Genomic DNA, 20929 nt, shown 5'->3' on the forward strand with positions numbered 1-20929 from the left:
ATCTGGTTTATTTTATCTTTATACTGTGGTTTGATACTTACTAAAGGGTTTGTGTGTAATTGAGGGGACGATTGCATTTGATCTGTTCGTAATTTTCCGCTTTGTGTCCTCTTCAAGGTCATCCACGTTACCGGCAGGCTGCGGATAAGAATGGCATTAACACACAGTCGTTCGGTACCCAATCAAATCATGGGCATGGTCGTGGTGGCACACGCACTTCCTCCGCCAACCATCAACGAGGTTCGGATCGACTGCCAGATGTTTGTCACACGGGTCAACATGGATCTCAACATCGTCTACTGTGAAAACAGGTAACACTCTTTATATAATCCAGTGATGTCATTTCATGTTGACTAAAGACGCCAACAATTTCGTTTTATTTTGCAAAGCTTATACTGTATGTATTACCTATTATAGTGTGCAGTTTGATTTAAGAGATTTTTTTATCCGCCTTAAAGAATGATAAATGGTGCAAAAAGAATTTCAATTTCAGCTGCTTAGAGTCCAAAATATGACATTGTTGTAGAACTGAAGGATCAGCGTGTGAAGATGTGTTTTGCAAGAGTGGATAATCAGCCACACAGTAATGTTCATGTGCAGTTCATTATAGAGCTGATAGTGATGAGTTCTGCTTTAACGCAATCCCACAATGACCTTGTTTCAACATCTATCGCTCATTTTAAGAAGCTGGCCAAGAAAAAAACCCTCTTTTGTACTTACAAAACATCTGTGGTTCCACTGCTGCCCCATAAAATGAGAACATCTTAATTTGGCCTGGCTTGAAAGGAAATATCATATTAGTTTTATTAGTTTTATTTATATCTCTGGGATTGAAGTCCTCCCAGCGTCTGCTAAAATTTTTACCACTCCCCTGCACTTAACATATTTATGAGAGAATGGAGTCGGGCCAAGTCTATAGCGGAGTTATCATCACAGCAAAAGCCTGCTTTAAAATGGAGGGTGATAGAGATCGGTTAGCCAGGGTTTTTTTTTATACTGGCCATGTTCTCTGATCCGTGTAGAGAAGGACTGCAGGTTAGAGTCAAATAAAGTCTTGAAATACGCTGCTAATAGTATTTGCCCTACTGAAAGGCATTTTGTATGGTTTTAACCACCTGTTTTTATCAAATTTTCAATACTTCTGTGATAATTGCTTTTAGATTCAACAAGCAGTTGGTAAAGCTACAGTAGGTCAGAAAATATTACGTCTATAATGAAAACAGGCTGACAGCTTGCCATCACAGATGGAAACCTTTTTAATGAATAAAATCGGGTGCACTATACATTTAGCTTACAGAAGTTCAGGGGAAATCAGAATCTACTTATCGGAAGCTGCGTTTTCATTACCCTTATGCCCAATGGAAACACGTCAATTGCTCAAAAACTCCCATATAATCGCAAAAACGTTTGTACTTCGAGCACTGTAAAAAAATATATTCAAGATTTGTTATCACAACATTTTTTCTTTTGTCAAATCAACTTAAATAATTTATTTAGTTGAGATAACTTATTATTTTGAGTTTCTGATGATTAAATTAATCTCCTTCATTCTATTAACTCACTTTTTCCAGTTCAATCAACTTAAAATTTTAAGGCAACCAGGTTACTTACTTTTTTTAAGTTAAACCAACAATATTTTTTTACAGTGTACTTTTTAGCGTTTTTTCACAGGAAAAAAGATGTGATGAAGGAAGATGAGACTTATTAAACTCATTAAAGACAAAAGAATTACTGGAGTACTGGATTCTAAACAACAAAGAAATGCCACAATTTATTCAGACCTTGAAGCAGATAGGAGGAAATAATACCCAGAAACAGCTCGTATGTGCTGCTCCAAAGTATAAGTGGCTTTTTTTTTTCGCCATTAAAAGGGTCATTGGATGCCTATTTTCCACAAGTTGGTATGATTCTTTTGGGTCTTCATGTAACAGTTTTAAACATACTTGGTTAAAATTCCTCAATGGTTGTGTAAAACAACACTCTTTTTACCTCCTCAAAAACAGCTCTGTTCACAGCAACCCATTTTGTTGCATGTCTCTTTAAATGATAATAAGCAACTGCTTACCCCACCCCTCTCTTCCATGGGGGTTGTCACACAAAACACATAAAGTGCTTCCTTGGCAACCTGCCTTGGTGGACAGTATACAAATGGCTGAGGCCCCATTTACACAATGGGAAAACGTAGATATTTCTCCCCTCTCATTTACACGAAAATGCCGTTTTTATCACAGAAAACGATTATTTATAAAAACTCCGGCCAAAAGTGGAGATTTCTGAAAACGCCGGTTATGTATTGTCGTGTGAACTGGGAGAAACGGCGTTTTAGGTTCTCTCTTGTCGATTCTGAGGATTCTGATTGGCTTGAATGGCTTTATCCTTAACCCCTACACTGCCGCCAATAGGTTTGGCATAGTTATGATGGTGCTCGACGGCGTATTTATGCGGGTGTGTAAACGATGTTATTTTTGAAAACGGAGAGGGGGAAAATATTCGTTTTGCTAAATACCCGGTTTTGTGTAAACGTGGCCTGAGGGTGGAAATATGCTAATACGGGACAGTCCGTCAGTGGTCGTGGGCGGAGCATGAGCAATATGATATCATATTGCTCAAAAAATCCAAACGGCTTGATTGTTGGGCGTGTTTAGACTTTTTGAGGATAAAAAAGGAGTGAATGGATTTTTTTCATTGTATGGTGGTTGTGTCCACACACTGCAAAGACACATTTATATTCAAACACCATATAAAAGTGAATTTTGCATCCGATGACCCCTTTAATGCTTGGACAACAAGCCTACGTCTGCTTCCATTAAAAACAATGGCTAGTGCGGTGCCAACATGCGTGCTATGATTATTGGAATGACTAATTGTTGTTGTTTAGCTCCTTAACATCAGTTAATGGTAACGCAGTCATTTCGCAATAGTTTCTCCAACATTTAGAAAATATCGCAAAAGTTTGCAGATCTGTAATGGAAACCAGGCTAGTGAGATTGACTCGAAACCAATCAGGGCAGCATTTCCCTAAGTAGATCATAAAACCATTGCCACCAATGGTCTCTATAATCAATTTGGCCCACAATGCTTTTGGGAAACGCAGCCCATGTCGTTGCCCTATTTTAATCTGTCATTGACAAGGATATGATAACCCACAGTAATATCTGTTTGGCTTCTTTTTGGTGGACTGCTCAACTCTGCAAAATGATGTAGCCACTGGCATTATTGGATCAGAAAAGTTCTGACAAATAGCTAATATACTATTATAATTTGCTACTGCTAATGCTTAATGGTGATTTGTGGGTAAACATTGAAGTCAACATGAATTGCCAATCACACACCTTTTCCTGGAATGTGTTGCATTGTAGAAACAAGCTTTTCAATGCACAACAAAAAGTCTTGTTTTAAAGGAGAACTCCGGTGCGAAATGAACTTTTGGTCTAATTACACATTGTTACTGTACCTAGTCGACCGTTCTCTGAGATTTGTTTTAATGATTGCCGAATGTAAATAGTTTTATCTATAAAGACAGTTTAGCCTATAACGCTAGTATAACGCTAGTATATAGGGCATAGAGTAATGACAAATAAAAATCGCTTGTTATTACCACTAACAAGGCTCAAAATAGCCCCACACTAACACGGTAGCATAATAAGGGTCCCTACATTCAAACCGAAGCATTGAGAACTTGTCCATACAGTTTAATAAGAAGATATTTTATACACACAGTCAACTTCGCGAATACAGGAAGAAGCCATCTTTGAAAAATAGTCTCTACCAGTCGATCTACGAACGCCGATCCAAGTGCGCTGATGAGATGTGAATAAGGTGATAAGGTGAGCGCGAACAGTAGTCTACATGTACATATTGAAGAGAAGATAATGGTTCGTGTTTGTGTTTCTTCTGGAAACAACGGACCATATGAGATTCTGCACAGTGTGGCTGCACAGACTGGTAGAGACTATTTTTCAAAGATGGCGTCTTCCTGTATTCACGAAGTTGACTGTGTGTATAAAATATCTTCTTATTAAACTGTTTGGACACTGACAAAGTTCTCAATGCTTCGGTTTGAATGTAGGGACCCTTGTTATGCTGTCGTGTTGGTGTGGGGCTATTTTGAGCCTTGTTAGTGGTTATAACAAGCGATTTTTATTTGTCATTACTCTTTGCCCTATATACTAGCGTTATACTAGCGTTATAGGCTAAACTGTTTTTATAGATAAAACTATTTACATTCGGCAATCATGAAAACAAATCTCAGATAACGGTCGACTAGGTAACAATGTGTAATTAGACCAAAGGTTCATTTTGCGCCGGAGTTCTCCTTTAAGCGACTAATGAATCGAACTGCTTAAAAATAGTGGGAAAAAATGGTGTCAATATTGATTTTATGTTGAAATGATCCTTTCCAGAATCAGCGACTACATGGACCTGACACCTGTGGACATCGTAGGGAAAAGATGTTATCACTTCATTCACGCAGAGGACGTGGAAGGCATTCGGCAAAGCCATTTAGACCGTGAGTATCCATCCAATCAATCTGTGCAGCCACCCAACAGTGCCAAAAACTACAGGATGGTTGTTAAAGAGCAAGATTCAGTGTCCTTACATGCTTTAGCGGGACTCATTGATCATTGGTCAATGACATCCTGAGAGCACACCGTGTTACGTGCCAAAGCTGGTGTAATGTGTTCACTGCAGCACTTCAGCGTAATGGGACATCAGTGTGACAGGCAAGATTATCCATGCTAGTGGTTCTTCTCATAACCGTCCACGAAGAACCGCTTCCCTCTGCCAGACGGGTAGGCGAACGCACGTCTTCCAAACAAGCCCCATATCGCTTGCAAGGCACAGAACGCGGCTGAGAATCTCTGTTCGTTTGACATTACACATCTTACACATTTCACTCCTCCTTTCAGCTTTGGTTGCTCCTCTCAATGCACAGTCGCCACATTTCGAGTGCATTTTTATGTCATGTAGTATTCATCTGGGCCGATCCACCACTGCAGAGCTCTTTGAAGGTTTCTCAACCTTTTGCACGCGCCGCTTTCATCGTGCTCGGCAGGAGGGCCGCTGACCGTCTGGAGGAACGTTCATGCTCCTTGAATATCTTAAATCATCTGTTAAGTGTGTTTTGGCAGCACACCTTTTCCGCTCCCCTCTACCACCATGGCAGAAATTCAAAGCGTCATTGAGAGCGGCGTAGCGTTTCATACAGTAAATGTGTGTGCTGCTCTACAGCAGGCAGGTTGCCATTATTTAAGTAGTGAGGGTTGAGGCACAGGAAGAGGAGGAGGAGGAGGGGGATAAATCCCTCGTTTTATTAGGTGTTTGCAGAGGAGGGTGGGTGTCCTTGGGGCTGGCAAGGGAATTTGGAGCTGTCTGATTAGATATTGGGAGTTCAACTGAATTAGAGCGCAATTACCACTGTATTGCACTGTCCCTTTGCCTTAAAAAGCCACCAGATTGGGTCCATTAGACCTTGATTTGAAACCCAGCGGAGGCAGAGGAGAGAGGACTGAAGCCCTGGATTGCATTGATAGCGGAGAGAGAGAAAGAGATGGCGTGAAAGGAGAGAGAGAGGAATCCGCACTAAGAGAGAACTGCACATCCCCAGCTACCTCTGGCTTTCTAACCATCTATTACGCATTAGCGTGACGGCAATCAACATAAATCTAGCCGCACTGCGAATGACCGTTCACGTCGCTGCAGTAGAGAGTGGTTGGGGATGCCGTTTCTGCATTTTACTTTGTACGTTTATGCTCGATGTGATGAAATGCTGGTTGAATCATTGTTGGAATTTTTTTGTAATCTACTCATAACTTTTCAAAGAAAAATCATATTTTGTTAGTTATCAGCATCTTTGTTCAAATAAATGACCGTAAGATATATTTATATCTGGATCGATCTCAATTTGAGCAGAAACGTTTAAACCAAATGCTGTTTGAAATTAAGATTTACCATAATTTAAGATACAGTTTGATTATTGTTAATTATTCATGTTGTCACACTACCTACTTGCTACTTTTAGTTTTATTCCCCAACACAGGTTAAATGCATTATAATGACGTGCGTGTCAGAGCCAGATAGTCACAGACGTGCGTGACTAAGGAGCAGATACAGTGATCTCCCGCTGATTGCTAATCAGACACTGATATCAGATCACACATGGCCATCAGATTGGGTAGAGCCGGGGATAAGAGGGATGGTGTCAGTCTGGTCAAACCTCTCGACAGGTCTGTGCCGCAGATGCAGTGACGTGTCGTGTGCGGTTCTTTGGCTTGAGTGCATGCATGTGGTGGTGTTCTTAATGCGCTGGGTTGTATACGCATATTTGGAGGTCATAGGCCCACTGCTCAAGTGTTTAAGGGCCTGATAGAGCATTTAGAGCTGATCTGTTTAAATTGAGCACCTTGACCTACAGTTGCTAAAAGAGTTGTTTATGCTCCAATATAAAATGGGAAGTTCAGACAAAATTCTAATCTTCAAAGTGGTTAAAGTCCTGTTTAATGTAAAGTTGCAGATTTTTAGCAGATTAGCAGAATAATTGTTTATTAATATTTATATTAAAGGAGTAGTTCACTTAAAAAAAAAAAAAAACTTTTGCTGATAATTTACTCACCCCCATGTCATCCAAGATGTCCATGTCTTTCTTTCTTCAGTCGAAAAGAAATTAAGGTTTTTGATGAAAACATTCCAGGATTTTCTCCATATAGTGGACTTCACTAGGTACCAGACGGTTCAAGGTCCAAATGAGAGTTTCATTGCAGCTTCAAAGGGCTTTAAACGACACCAGACGATGAATAAGGGTCTTAACTAGCGAAACGATCGCTCATTTCAAAAATAAATTAAAAAAGTTTGTTTTATAAGCACAAATGCTCGCCTTGCTCTGTTCTGTGATGCGCGTTTGTGACTCTCCTGTTCGAACTCGTTCATCAACATGAATGAATCCTTTGAGTCATTTGGTTTATTCAATGAACGAAATGACTCAGAAAAAGATTCGTTCATTTTAAACTCTTATTTGGACCTTGAACCGAACCGCTTGGTGCCCAATGAAGTCCATTATCTGTAGAAAAATCCTGTAATGTTTTCATCAAAAACCTTCATTTCTTTTCGACTGAAGAAAGACGTGGACATCTTGGATGACATGGGGGTGAGTAAATTATCAGCAAAGGGTTTTTTTTTTAAAGTGAACTAATCCTTTAATTTATTTCATATTGCCATTACAGCCATTTTATAAAAGCAATAATTCAAGGTTTGTGCATAACAGTGGTTTTAAATAAACAGTTCTGTCATGAAATTCTAGATGGCGCAGGCTAATAGATCCTTAACTCAAACTACTATCACATGATTCTCTGAAGGGCACAGCTGATTGGTTCCTGCTGTATCAGTAGCATGCTCAACCTTCAAATACTTTGGTAGCATTTCCGGTAGCGTTTGCTGTACGCTTTCAAATACCCTCCACCTTCCCAATGTTCCACCTGTATAGACCATTTTGCAAGATGTGAACAACACTGGTCCAGAAGCACTTCCTGTTTCAGTTTTTTAACTCTACATAAAAGCTGGGATAAAACACAACCAACAGAAAATATAAAACTGAAAACTGAGTTAAACAAACATCTTTAAGATGTTTTCTTTACATGTGAAATAAAGAAAACAGTTACTGAACTGAAACATGAAGTATTTCTGGACCAGTGTTGTTTACATCTTGCAAAATGGTCTAGAGATTTGGTTAATTCATGTGTACAACAGCAGCCTGTCATGTATGTACTGGCAAAAGTCTTGAACTTGCTCTGCAGCAGGTCTATTCTGCCATGAGACCAAACATATCAATATTGTTATACCCATGCAAAACACTCAGAGAGTTGTCATGACAGAACTACAGTTAAGGTAACTCACTGTGCTTCTTACTACTTTTAGGACATATTTGAGCTTTATAACTGGATAAAATGATCTCTAGTTTATTGAAGGAAAATTAGAAAGCCGACTGTGGTGCTCACGAAGCATTTGAGAGCAGGTATTTAATATTGGTAGAAATGCATTGTGACAACTCTGACCTCACCTGTGTCAGCTTCAGAACAGGACCAACACGGCTTAAATTAATAAAAGACACTGTGTTACACGACTACGTCTAATACTCACCGCATAAATGCTCCGTGGGTGTGGGTGTGTATGTTTTTACCAGCTGAGAAAGAGCAAGAGAGAGAGACAGAGGTGGGAAACGATGGCTCACAGAAGTGTGGAGAAACCCCAGGAGACTGAAGCTCTGTGCCTGAAGGCAGACTACAAGAGCCGGTCTCTGAAGAGTAGTTCAAACTGACTTTAATGAAAAACTCCCTTCACTCCTTATTGTGCTTGAAGATAGACTCCACAGCTGCGGAAAAATACACCTGCTCCAACACCCATCGCATGTACCGTCGACAATGTTTCTTCAGTTTTCTTCCATAATGGATTCAGAGTACATATGAAATAGAGGTTTCTGTATCCATGGATATATTCTGTATTTACGTCAGCAGTGATTCATTTGAATGTAATGTAATTGTAATTAGTTTGCACCAGTTTAGCCAAGGTTGTCAACTAGTTTGACTTCTGGTTAGACCAGCATTCTCAACCAGCACATGGCCTTAAAAAGACAGCTAGAATTTCGGATTTTATAACACTAGGAAATCTTTAAAACCAGCAGATGATTGCATCTTTACTTGTTGTTATTCTAAATGCCTCGAAAGTGGTCGCAATTTCACTTCTCGCCGTTTCTATAAATGGCCAGCATGTTTACTTCCTCTTCTGGTGAAGATTCGCCATTAAATCCAAAGAATACAAGTTAAAAACCTCCAATTCACTTGTCCAGCCGAACCCTGCCAAGGTGCCGCAGATCTGCATGTCTGCTCTCTCATTCATAAAAGGCTTGTCTTTACAATAATACCCCAGTGGACTGCAAGGACTTTTCCATAACGCAATTTCACGGGTGTAAATTACTTACTTTTATATGACAGTGACACCCTCCACCCCTCCTGCTGGAAGTGAGGCCACGCTGGGTAAAGGGTATCTGAAAGGTAGCTGCTATTATGGAAGGGATCCAAGTGATTTAACAGAACTGAAGGACAGAGGCCCTGGTGCAGAGAGAGATAGAACGAGAAAGAACGGAAGTAGAGAGAGAGAGAGGCCGTCCTGCAGGCTTGCCCGAGGCTCCAGGAGAAAGCAGGCAGATTAAAGAGGCCGTATTCCTTTTAAAGCCTCCAAAAGCAGCCAACGACTCCTGCACCGGAAAAAAAGAAGAGAAAAGAAAAGAGGGATACAGAAAGAGAAGAGCGAGGAGGGGGAGAGAGAGAAAGGGGTGGCTTCATTACCACTAAATCAATAACTCAAGCAGCCCCTGATTGATTTAATGGCAGCGTAACTGAAAGGGGGTTAAAAAATAAGCCTCACCTGTACAGACGTGGTGCCGGGTGGAGCCGAGGGGGCCGGCACATCAAATGCGATGCAGATGAGATCAGGTTTAAAGGCAGAGGGAAAAATGTCCTGGAAACTTGTAGACAGTAATGAGGGTTTAAAGGGACCACTCATAGATAGAAGAGGGATGGGATCACTGTATATGTATGATCAGATTTAATATACTGAAACAACCCGGTCTCATCCCAAGACGTCATATAACTGACGTTTTGGGACGTCTTTTGACAGTACGTCACTATTCGCCTTTTTAGGGCCCCCTTAAACGTCGGTAGATGAGGTTATGGGATCCTAACTCTACCCCAGACCTAAACCTAACCCTAAACCTAACTGACGTTAAAGGTAAAGTGTCAGTTGTATGACGGCCCGGGATCGCCATCTACCGACATTTAAGGGGGCCCTAAAAAGGCGGATATTGACGTATGGTCAAAAGACGTCCCAAGACGTCAGTTATATGACTTTTTGGGATGAGACTGTGTTAACTGAAACTGTATAATACTTAATGTACATTACTGGCACATCCATCTATCTATCACTAGTTAATTTCAATAGAAAAAAAGTTAATTTTATAATCAGTTCTGTCATTTCACATGCAAAATATTATGGGTTTTTTTTAGGATGCTTAGATGCATTTCATGTGTACTGAACCCTTCCAATGTAAACTTTGTTAAAGAGAATGAAGGTGAGTCAAGGACATGCCCACTGGCCACAGTGAACAAGTCAGATAAACAACTCGTGGCTTTTTGTCTCAATTTTCTGGAGTTACAGCTTAAGTTTTACATTTATTGGTACAGAAAGCAGTCGGTGAACTAAAGTCAATTATCAGAGCCTTTGGGACAGCTTCTTAAACAATGCCATTAGTCTGTAATGATTTTAATTACTAGACTTATTCTTTTATAAATCATTCTTCTCAATGGACTCTTTTTTTATGGAAAAGGCTATTTGTAGCTGTAATTAAACCCAGAATCTGAATTTACTGCCGTGCTTGGATTCCGACTGTTTCTGTTGTGCAGAACAATGATTAATGCAAATTCATATTATTTGAGATCACCATTTAGCGCTTAATTTAGCCAAAATTATGGCAACTGCCACAGTGTCTTCACATGAGTAGCCTCAGACAAGGACACAATTACAGAGCCCTTAGCAAACAGTCACAGCACCCTCTGCTGGGCTTTGGAGATTAATAATGCTCCCGATGTTAACACAGAATGAAATAATGGATAGGTTTGAGCTTTACCTGGGCACACTAAATGCAAATATTATTATTATTATTAGTTGTTGTTGTAATAAAACTTGCTGTAAACGTTTGAAAACTTAATTAAGCAGTCTCATTTCATATTACAATGTTCACAGGTTTATTCCCTTTTTTTCCTCTTCTTGTATCATCTCCTCTTTCTATAGTAATGAATAAAGGTCAAAGTGTGACAAAGTATTACCGCTGGATTCAGAAGAATGGAGGTTATATCTGGATCCAGTCCAGTGCCACTATTGCAATCAACGCCAAGAACGCCAATGAAAAAAACATCATCTGGGTCAACTATGTACTGAGGTAGGCGAGTCTTTTACTTTGATGAAAATGCCATATCTTTAGATTTTGATTTGCTCCATCCGGCACTGTAACAAGATGAAAGTATTTCCCACTTGAGAGAGTTAGTAATAGTCTGCTCTTCTGTAAGATGACGAAGGCTAAACGCACCACTCTTCTCAAACTGCTTTTGGGTCTGTGTACGGGCTGAGAGACCATTAGAATGCTCTGTGGTTTGGGCCGCAGTGAATCAATCAGGATGTCTGGAACATTCTAGAGAAGAGAGTGAAGGATGTTTCACGTGGCTGTGAATGATTCTCAGCTGGCAAAGTGAATGACTTCTATCTTCTAAATGTGCCTTTTTATGTGGTTTCTTTTTTAATGGGCAGTAATCCCGAGTACAAAGACACACCTATGGACATTGCACAGCTGCCTAACCTGCCAGAGAAAGCATCAGAGTCCTCTGAAACATCTGATTCTGAATCCGACTCCAAGGAGAATTCAGGTAGCGTACCACTCTCGTCCCATTCCATTGCAAATTTGACACTATTTCCCACAAAACATTGCAGAATAAGTGGAAGGTTTGTTTTTTTTGATCCCCACATGGAGCGAGCCCTAAACCCATTATTATGCCCTTGAGAAGGAGACTTAAAGCCAGTTCTTCTTGGTCCATGGTGGCTGTCCCAGTTCATGGAACTGCGGGTAGTCTTCTAAAAAAAAAAAATACACATAAACACTATAGGGACGTTCGCCAGCGTCATATGTGACGTCACGAAATGGGCGTGGGAGCGAACTGGTTGCCAGAAAGAAACAAAACATACGCAGCAGTCTATGTGTTCTGTCAGCAAAATGATAATTCTTTGTATGAAAAAGCTAAAAGGAGATATAAGGTAAAGCTTTTATATAACCAGGGTTCATGTTCTATGCCTGATCCATATCGCTTGAGTGACAATTGGAGCAAAAGCCCTAACACATGGCCACATTTGACATTCGGCCATCTACGTTTATCAGAGAGTCAATGAAGGCGTACAAATCTTCAGATGCCTATAAGTCATAATTACCAATATTACTTGTGTTAACTGGATAACTGGTGAATGTGTTACAACTAGAGTAAAATAGAGGTGTAATTTGTCCATGGGCTATATTTTGAATCAAAATGATCTTACCTCTGATATATAACATTGGTCAACATATACATAAAAATGTATCAAAGAAAATACAAAAATTTACCCTTAATCGATAAGGGTGTGTACACAGATGATACACTGACTGTATAGCACCCAATCTTTGGGTTAAATTATGACTTTATAACACTGTGCGGTTTTCTGCCAACCAGAGCACATGTAACCGCGTCGTGACGTCACAGGCGAAGATCCCTATATACACAACACACCTGTCTTTTAACCAAATGCAAATGTCTCGTCTGAGGGCTCGTATGGACTACTTGCACAACTATTTCCACGTTCTACTTATTACATACCGGGAGTTTCCATTTCCAGTGTTCATCGCACGTCAAAACATGAGAATGCAGATTATCATTACGTTTTATGGACGCCAATTGTTTAAAATAATGAATAACGATCTCTGTATTAATTATCTTGAGCCAGATGAAATGTTCCTATAAATATATTTTCTTTCTAACTGTTCGATTCTGAATAATAAATAGGCTAAATATATTTATCCACTAACCCGCAGCAGTCTTCTGTCTTCTCATTAACAGCAGTATTAGCCTACTTATATTCTCTAATTGAGTTTAAATTTTTTTTAATGAATTTGACTAATAAAAAGTGTGCATTGGTGCTTTATTCCTGTCTTTTTAAAATAGTTTAATGAATGAGTGAATGATCGCGAGGTGCCTACGCAGAAGCTAGAGGAGAATGACAGTCAACTACTCTGAATATTAATTGGGCATGAACATTTAATAGTAAAACGATTGACATTGGAAAAACGACACTGAATGATTATTGATTACAATATTTAATCCAAATAAATAAATCTTCGTGTTTCGTACTGATGTTTCAGCGTCGCGGTCACTAGTGTAGACGAACACTGACACCCTGTGGTGAAATAATGGCGTATTTTTAACAGCCGCAGCTTTCTCGGATTGGCTTGGTTTGGATTTAAACTTCATGTTCCGATGAGTTTTGAAAATTCTGCACACGGTAAACATCAGAATATCCCTTCTTCTGTCAATAAAAACGTCCAAAATATAAAATCTTAGTACAGACACTCATTTTAGGTGGTGTTTGTTCTACTCATTGAACGCAGTACATTGAAAGTAAACGTAACCGGAAATAAGTGATATAGTGCGTCGCGAAGCTCAGACCAAGTAGTCCATTGTGTAAAATATCTTCATTCCAATAATTACTGGAAATTATGTAGGACAAGGAAATGTGGTGCTTTCGCCATGTCCCTAAAAACTGGTGTAAATAGTCAATTAAAACTCCACAGCCAGTTGGAGATATTAATTATACATTCCAAAAGAAGATGAAGTGAGATTCCAAAGATGGTGGAGGCTGTGAATGAACAAGGCCGGTTGACAGTCTGGGGAAAGTGCCAACATATTGGCCCCTGAGCATCTCTGCCTGCAGAGCCTTTTGCCAGCCTTCATCACAAAGGTTACAGACTGTGCCAGCTGCAGCTGGACCAAACCATGCCCTCTTCTCCTCTCAGACTCCCTACCCATCTCTACACCCCTCCTTCTCCTTCTGTCTTTTTCTGTCTCTTTATCTCTCTCCCTGTGTTTCTCTTCCAATGCAGACATGCTTTTCCTAAGGCCAGAATTTCCAATTCCCCCCCATCAAGGTCACTTGTTCTGAACAGAATCCGAGCCTTTCATGACAAAACTAATGATACAACACAAGTCACCAGTGGCTAATGCTGCAGCCAAAACAAAGAACCTGGTGTCCTGTTCATACTCTCCCAACTATCAAAGCATTAATAAATACCCTTATTGTAAACGTCTTAATCATGTTTAGTGAGCTATGGTTCTTGTGCAAGGTACTGATGAACTTTGACATGATGAGGTGAAACTTGTCCTCTAAAGCTTTTTCTTTCTCCCAGAAGACAACGAAAACTCCAAGTCAGGTGGGAAGGGGAATCAATCTTCCGAGAACAGTGAAGATCCAGAGACGGACAGTAAGAAACAGACGGGCCGGCCGCCAGAGCAAGAGATGAGACGACAGGAGGAAGGGGACAGTTCCAGCAATCCAGAAAGTCAGGACAGTGATGATAGCTTGGAACCTTCTGACTGTGAAACCGACCACAAGGAGGGCCGCTTGGGTGGTTTACACATAAAGGTAGAGCGCTACGGTGACGGCGAGGTGGAGGAATTGCAAGACTCGCCTTCCTCTTGCTCCTCGTCCTCGGAAGAAGAAGAGGATGACGCAGAAGATATCGTGAAGGACTGCAACAGCGGACGAGAGCTGAGCGGGCCGGCGATGAGTAAACACCAGAAGAGAAAGAAGAGGAGGAAAAAGCAGAAGTGGGATGATAGTCGCCAACGTCTCCGTCTGTCTCCCTCGGCGGCTGCCACCCCCAGCCCTGGCGGCCTGGACCCCACCCTCGGAGACCAGCCTCCCCTTCTGCTTCCACCCTCCCCGACCAGTTCCTCTGTGCTGAAGATCAAGACTGAGATGTCGGAACCGATAAACTTTGACAACGACAGCAGCATCTGGAACTACCCACCCAATCGAGAGATCTCCCGTAACGAGTCCCCCTACAGCATGACGAAACCCCACGACACCTTCCCGTCCCCCCCGCCCGCCGGCCTGCAGGTGTCCATTCCCGACTCCGTCCTCACTCCGCCTGGTGCTGAGGGTGGAGGAGGCAGCAGAAAGCCCAATTTCAATGGCAACAGTAGCGGCGGCAACAATAACAGCGCCCCCACCTCCGTGTCCAGCGCAACTCCAGGCAGCTTGGTTCTTCCTTCCAGTTCAACCTCCGCTGACCCGCTCTCCCCACCTCTCTCTGCCTCGCCACGGGACAAGCAGCAGGGTACGCCCACCTCCTCTGGTTCCCTGCTCTACACCAGTGATCTGGAAGCCCTGCAGAGGTTGCAAGCGGGAAATGTGGTGCTTCCATTGGTGCACAGAGTCACAGGAACGCTCGCCGCCACGAGCACGGCATCCCCACGAGTCTACACCACTGGAACGATCCGATACGCCCCGGCAGATGTCAGCCTGGCCATGCAGGGCAACCTCCTGCCTAACGCCCACACCGCTGTGAACTTTGTCGATGGGCCCGGTTTCGGCATAGACCCCAAGACACCCATGGAGATGCTTTACCATCACGTGCACCGGCTCAACATGTCCACCCCCTTCGGGGCCGCAGTCAGCGGAGCCGGGCTCACGCAGATGCCTGCTGCTAACGTCTTCACCACAGCGGAGGGACTCTTCTCCACGCTTCCGTTTCCCGTCTACAGCAACGGCATCCACAACACACAGACTCTGGAGCGCAAGGAGGATTGAAGCAAAACATTGAGACCATATTACTGTGTTCAACTGTGTTAAAAAGACTCTTCTGAGGTAAAAAGACTGTGTATCAAAGTTGGGGAAAAGTGAGATGTTCTAGCACTTTGAATTTTGAGCAATTGAGCTTGTGTAACTGAAATGAATGGTTTCTCTTGCTGTGTCTTTCTATCTCTTCGACTTTCTCTTTCTTCTTTCTCGCCTCCTCACACAAGTTCTTGATGACGGTTTCTCTAAACGGACTAAACAGACTCATCTCTATTGTAAAGAGTTCCCTTCTGAGCCACAGGGAATTCATAGCACTGTGGCGTATGTCTTCTCTGGGGTGAAATATTTGTCCAGAGTTTCTAACATCCTCATTAGGATGTTTTAAAGGTATTAGCAAAAGAAAATTGACAAGAAAAGAAACGGTTCACGTTTCTAACGGTATCTTGATGTAATCGAGATTGATGCTGATAAAAGGATGTTACCCTATTTGATGTAGTTCAAAGGGTTTTAAGGTTCTTTCTAAAGGGGGAATAGTATTTTAGAAATAATGCTTTTTCTTCGTTTTTTATAGCTCAACTTGCAAATCATGCATTTAAAAAAAAGCAATTTTAGCCGGGTATTGACCTGTGAATAGAATGTTACTATAAAATCCCAGGACATGGAACAGGTCAGCGTGAGATTTCTCCAGTTCCATCATCTTTTTTGCAGATCCATGGTGCTATCATTGAGTTACCCTCACTCAGCTGGCTGATGTAGGTACTGTTCTGGAACTCCAGACAAATGGCGGCTTCAGAGCTTTTTCTACAGAAAAGTCAAACATCTAACAGACTTCTTTTGTTATGATTGATTTTTATTATTATTATTATGTTCATCACTTACCTGTGAGCATGTGGTACATTGAGTATTTTAACTCAATCTGAATGAATCTGGAGAGAGGGATACGCTAGAGTTTTTTTTTTTCTCTCAGTGCAACTGAGGCTAATTTTGCATCACAAACTTGAAGATGAATGTTAAACTCCAACAGGCTTAGGTCAGAGCTAATCTTAATTGTTTTGAGGATTTTTTTTTTTTTTAATTATAAATGTTTGGCTTAATTGTTTACACTCCCTCTTTAGCTTACAAGCCTGGTTTCCTTTCCGAAATCAGTATCCCTTCATCCCTTACCCCTTAAACTCTCTCTAAAAATCACATATCAAGCAGAGATTGTAATAAGGACGTGCATTTTCAATCAAAAAATGATTTTTATCCACTGTTGCCAAAAAAACTACTCACAGTTTGGTGTTAAAACACTGTGATTTGATGTTTAAAAAAACAAAAGTAATAAAACGGAAGAAAACTGTCACTTCATCCTTTGACAGCCGTCCATCAAGTCATCTATTATGCAGCGTGATAACCGTAAACTTGTACAATGTGTAAGTGTCATTGGCTGTCAGTCTCCATAGCAACTTAAGTGTGTGTTACTATATGCAGTATATACTGAGCTAATGTAGCTGTTTTGTCCTTTGTCCTCTCTGTGCTAGTCCGGGCTTGGACGGGGAAACATTTGTTCTCCTTCCTGCCCCCTTGCAGTCTTAGTGAACCAGTGGAGGTTAGTGGATTTTGTGTGGTGGCCTTCCAATGTAGTGTCACCTTTTTTGCTGCTTCCTTTTTGTATGTATTACTTTTTTCTGTTTCTGCTATTGCTTTGCTGTTGTGTAGTCTACAGACCTCTCTTTCTCTTCTCAGAGATAAAAGACTCTAAACTAGCTCAAAGGTTTAAGGAGCCATTTTTTTGCCACTGAGGTATTCTGGGATTGCAGTTTCCAGCCCAAACGTGATGAGGAATAAAAAAATAAATAAAAACCGAAGTAGCATTTAGCAGACTGGAACCTTAAAAGCCTCAGATGTGAAACATTCCCAGAGTCCCTTGGGCTTCTCTTGTGCATTGGGTGTATTTCATTGGTTTCCACCAAACCTGTTCAATGACCCTGCAACTCACAGGAAATAAAAAAAGGAAAAAAAAAAAAAAGATGACAGTATTTCAGGACAATAAACAATTTTAAAGATTTCTAAAGAGATGAAAAAAGTATTTCGCACTATAAAATCTATTTTTATAGGTGTTTTGGAAATGCATGTTTACTAAGTTGATTGTTTGGTTTACTTGATTTTGTTGGGTCCAGCGGCTTTGTCGATGTTTAGTGTTTTTTAGTCTGTCCGGCAAAGGGAAGGGGGGCCTTCGTCTTTTTACCTGAATCAGGCTTCCCCCCGACATCAGGAAACTTGTGTCTGTGGTTTCTGTGAAGACGTGTTGTTACTCAAACCCAGGTCATGATATTAATGTTTTTAAAAATGGCTGTCTGAGCGGTTGCAGTGGACCTTGGCGTCGCTGCTGCAGGTTAACAGGATCCTAGATTTTAGCATTTTGTACGTAGAGCAGAAGCGGTCAGGACGGGGGTTTGGGGACGGCTCCAAAAACAGACACTGTGGACCAGGAAATACACCCATATGTTACTAACAGAACAGCCGGGCGAGCTGTCTCAATGTATCTGTGTTGTGTCAAAATGATTGCTGGTGATTTACTCTTAAACTAATCTCAGCTGCTGTCAGATAAATAGTGTTTAAAATTACAATATGAGGAAATCACTTCATTTACCTGTGAAGACTGTGTCTGTGTTTTTAACTATTTCTTGTACAATTATACAGATTCTTTTATGAGGAACTTGGTGCCAAGTAGAAGAATATGGGAGAAAGGGGATTCTCTTAGTATCAGTGTTAACAGTGTTATAAATTCTAAGTACAAACAAATTAAAATATTAAAAAGAGAAAACTATGGTACATTTTGATTTTGTTTTGTTGTTTTCAGAGGAAAAAAAAGACAAAAAACAACTAACTGAAGCTAACTTTGAGTGCCTGGCTTATTTTTTTGGAAACACATTTTTTGTTCATTTACCATGAATAATGCTGCAATTCAAAAATGTACATACTTCATTTTACAACAGGGTTATTTTATACTTTTGTAGGTTTTCATCAGTTAAAGCGACATGTCATACATGGTTGTCTTTCTGTAACACAGTTTTTTTACCATCTTACAGGTGCCATATTCATAATAAACTTTTCTTGGATTTGTTACTATCTGGCATCATTTCTTTTACATTCTGTTCATCATAAGTGAATGCCGAACATCAATGATTATTCTTTGCGTTCCTACTTTCCTGCCTCTTTATGTTTGTTTGTTTTTTTCCTCCTATGTTTTTCTCCCGGTCTTCTTTAGTTTTGGCTAATGTAGTCAAAGCCTTTTTAGTTACCTACAGGTTTCAGGTAAGGGAATATTAAAATATTCCCATGTAGCCCTGCTGACTTTTGCTTCTACACACAATAAATCCAGTGAACTTGTACAAGGGCCGACATGTTTGAGCAGTCTCCTTTACGTTGGACAGATTCTCACGGGTATTTCTGATATGTTTCTCCACCTCACGGTATCTTCACCAGGTTTTCAATTAGCAGGAATATTTCAATCTGTCTCTTCTATTATACTGATCTCACTGTAACTTCCTACGGCAAAGCTAAATAAAAGGGGAAAGTGCTTCCTTTAAAAAAAAGTGTTTTACTTTATAGATGTTTTTTCCACAATCTTTGGTCCTTCTCTGAAACAAGTTTATTGATCAGATGTTGCTGAAACACCATTTTCAACCAAATTCATTTCCGTAATGTGATGAATTTCCAAGTGAAACAGGATATTCATAAAGAAAACCGGTTTGGAGTGAAGGGGTTTTATTTAATCCCTTGGAAATTGATTGGATTGTGCAAAGTGGACAAGGTTGGCTTTGAAAAAGGGTAAAAACAGAGTTTTTTCAGTGGCAGAATGAGCTATTTATTTTTTATGAAAGAAAGATTATGAAGATATTTCTCTCTTTGGAATAACATGCAGCAATATATTGTTCACAATGAGACCAGAAACACGCAAGAGGGTCAAGAGTCAATTTTGATTTCATGTTGACTTTATGTAACGAGTACGATTATTATTACAATTATTCATACCATTTCTCCAGCACATGTATAGCCTACTGTGCACAGTCATGTTCGTGTTCCACAATGCAATGTGCTAGAATTGACCTCCAATTGTCATTCAGCATCGGAGTTATTTTTTATAAATGATTAAGCTGTGCACATCATTACCGTTTAAAAAATAATGTGTCCTGTAATCAAAATTACTTCCCCCCCTCCCTCTTGCAGCATCATCTCTTCTCTTCTCCGACGATGTGTTTACTGACTGAAGGCGGGGCAACCCGTCACTCACATGACCAATAGTAAGCCTCAACCATCCCACCATCCAATCAATTCCACAACGGACAAAATCAAGTCCCGCCCTACATATTTTCTTGTTTGTGAAGCCGATTCACTCGGATCACATAGGGAAGAAAAGACTACTCCAACTTCCGCATCATCTGGGTATAAAATGCACTTTTTTTTTTTTTTTTTTGAAATTTTCAGTGTTAAAACACTTACTATTATACTAAAAAATGGCAAAGAATCTTGCATATGTTTGCAAATTAGCATGCACATGGTTTTTAATTTCCAAGATAATAACTGGATGCCACTCACGTCACATAATGTTAGAAACACTTAGTGGAATACTACTAACACTTCACTTCTTTTTTAAGTGTAGACAGTATACTGTGCAGTATTCGGTATAGGCCTACATATAAGCTAGTGTTCCACTCTGAACACAGCTTTTGTTCAATGCTAAGTAACAGTGAAACTCGCTCTTCATTTTTTCCTTCACAGTTTCTGTGTCTCGTATATACACCTTTCCTCTCTGCCCTGTTTTTCTCTCTTGTTCTTTCCCTTCTCCCTGCTGCATATCTGACTTCAGGCACTGAGGGGGAGGTCACCGCTGAAGCCCACTGAAGAAATCCAACCAACTTTAAATATTTTACGCTATTTTAAATGAAGCCCATGAATGATAGATCACAGGAGAGAAAGAGAGAGAGGAGGAGGTGAAAAAGCCCAAACCTGAATCCTCCCTAATGATTAGGAGCTGTCCATCTCCACCTATACAGTCCTTACTGGAGTTTATATAGCAAAGAGGCTCTTATTAGGGCAGTTACAGGTCCTTCAACACTTATATGAATATGAAATATGAACTGTCTCTCATCTACATATGATCAAAAGCAGGTTTTAAATGTGTTTGAGCAGAGGCAGGCATGGTTATATGGCAGATATAAACGAAGACAGGCATGGATGGATATTAATATATGATTACTTTACAGATATGAGTATTTGTATAGTAGATTTATGTATTTGAGGAGGTGTTTGATTTTGAATTCAGCAAGATCTTTTAGAGCCACAGACGCTTTTCATTTGAGCTTTGAAATCCAGTGTGGCAAGAGTGACATCTAGTGGTTAAAGCAGATCCCCAGATTACTGACTGGAATCTTCTGTACAAGCAACGGAGACCTCTTGTGAATGGCGGGATCTATCAGACTTTACTGAGACAATCATACTGTTTATCTAAAAAAAACTAAATGCA

General features: G+C 40.5%; 1 protein-coding gene across 5 annotated transcripts in view; it reads left to right on the forward strand.

Moving 5' to 3' along the window:
* npas3 (neuronal PAS domain protein 3) overlaps positions 1 to 18531 on the forward strand; it is a 385360-nt gene extending 366829 nt beyond the window's left edge. For 4 of the 5 annotated variants that reach the window (XM_089120156.1, XM_089120158.1, XM_089120159.1 and 1 more), the window contains 5 exons: positions 118 to 311; positions 4404 to 4510; positions 10840 to 10987; positions 11353 to 11468; positions 14027 to 18531. In XM_089120156.1, the coding sequence (XP_088976282.1) occupies positions 118 to 311; positions 4404 to 4510; positions 10840 to 10987; positions 11353 to 11468; positions 14027 to 15432 (1971 nt within the window). In that variant the 3' untranslated portion in view covers positions 15433 to 18531. The remainder of the gene's footprint in view (positions 1 to 117; positions 312 to 4403; positions 4511 to 10839; positions 10988 to 11352; positions 11469 to 14026) is intronic. The other variant, XM_089120157.1, reaches the window with a different exon arrangement.
* The last annotated feature ends 2398 nt before the right edge of the window (positions 18532 to 20929 follow it).

The sequence above is a fragment of the Pimephales promelas genome, chromosome 15, assembly GCF_988280905.1.
Source record: "Pimephales promelas chromosome 15, fPimPro1.hap1.1, whole genome shotgun sequence".
Taxonomy (NCBI): Eukaryota; Metazoa; Chordata; class Actinopteri; order Cypriniformes; family Leuciscidae; genus Pimephales; species Pimephales promelas.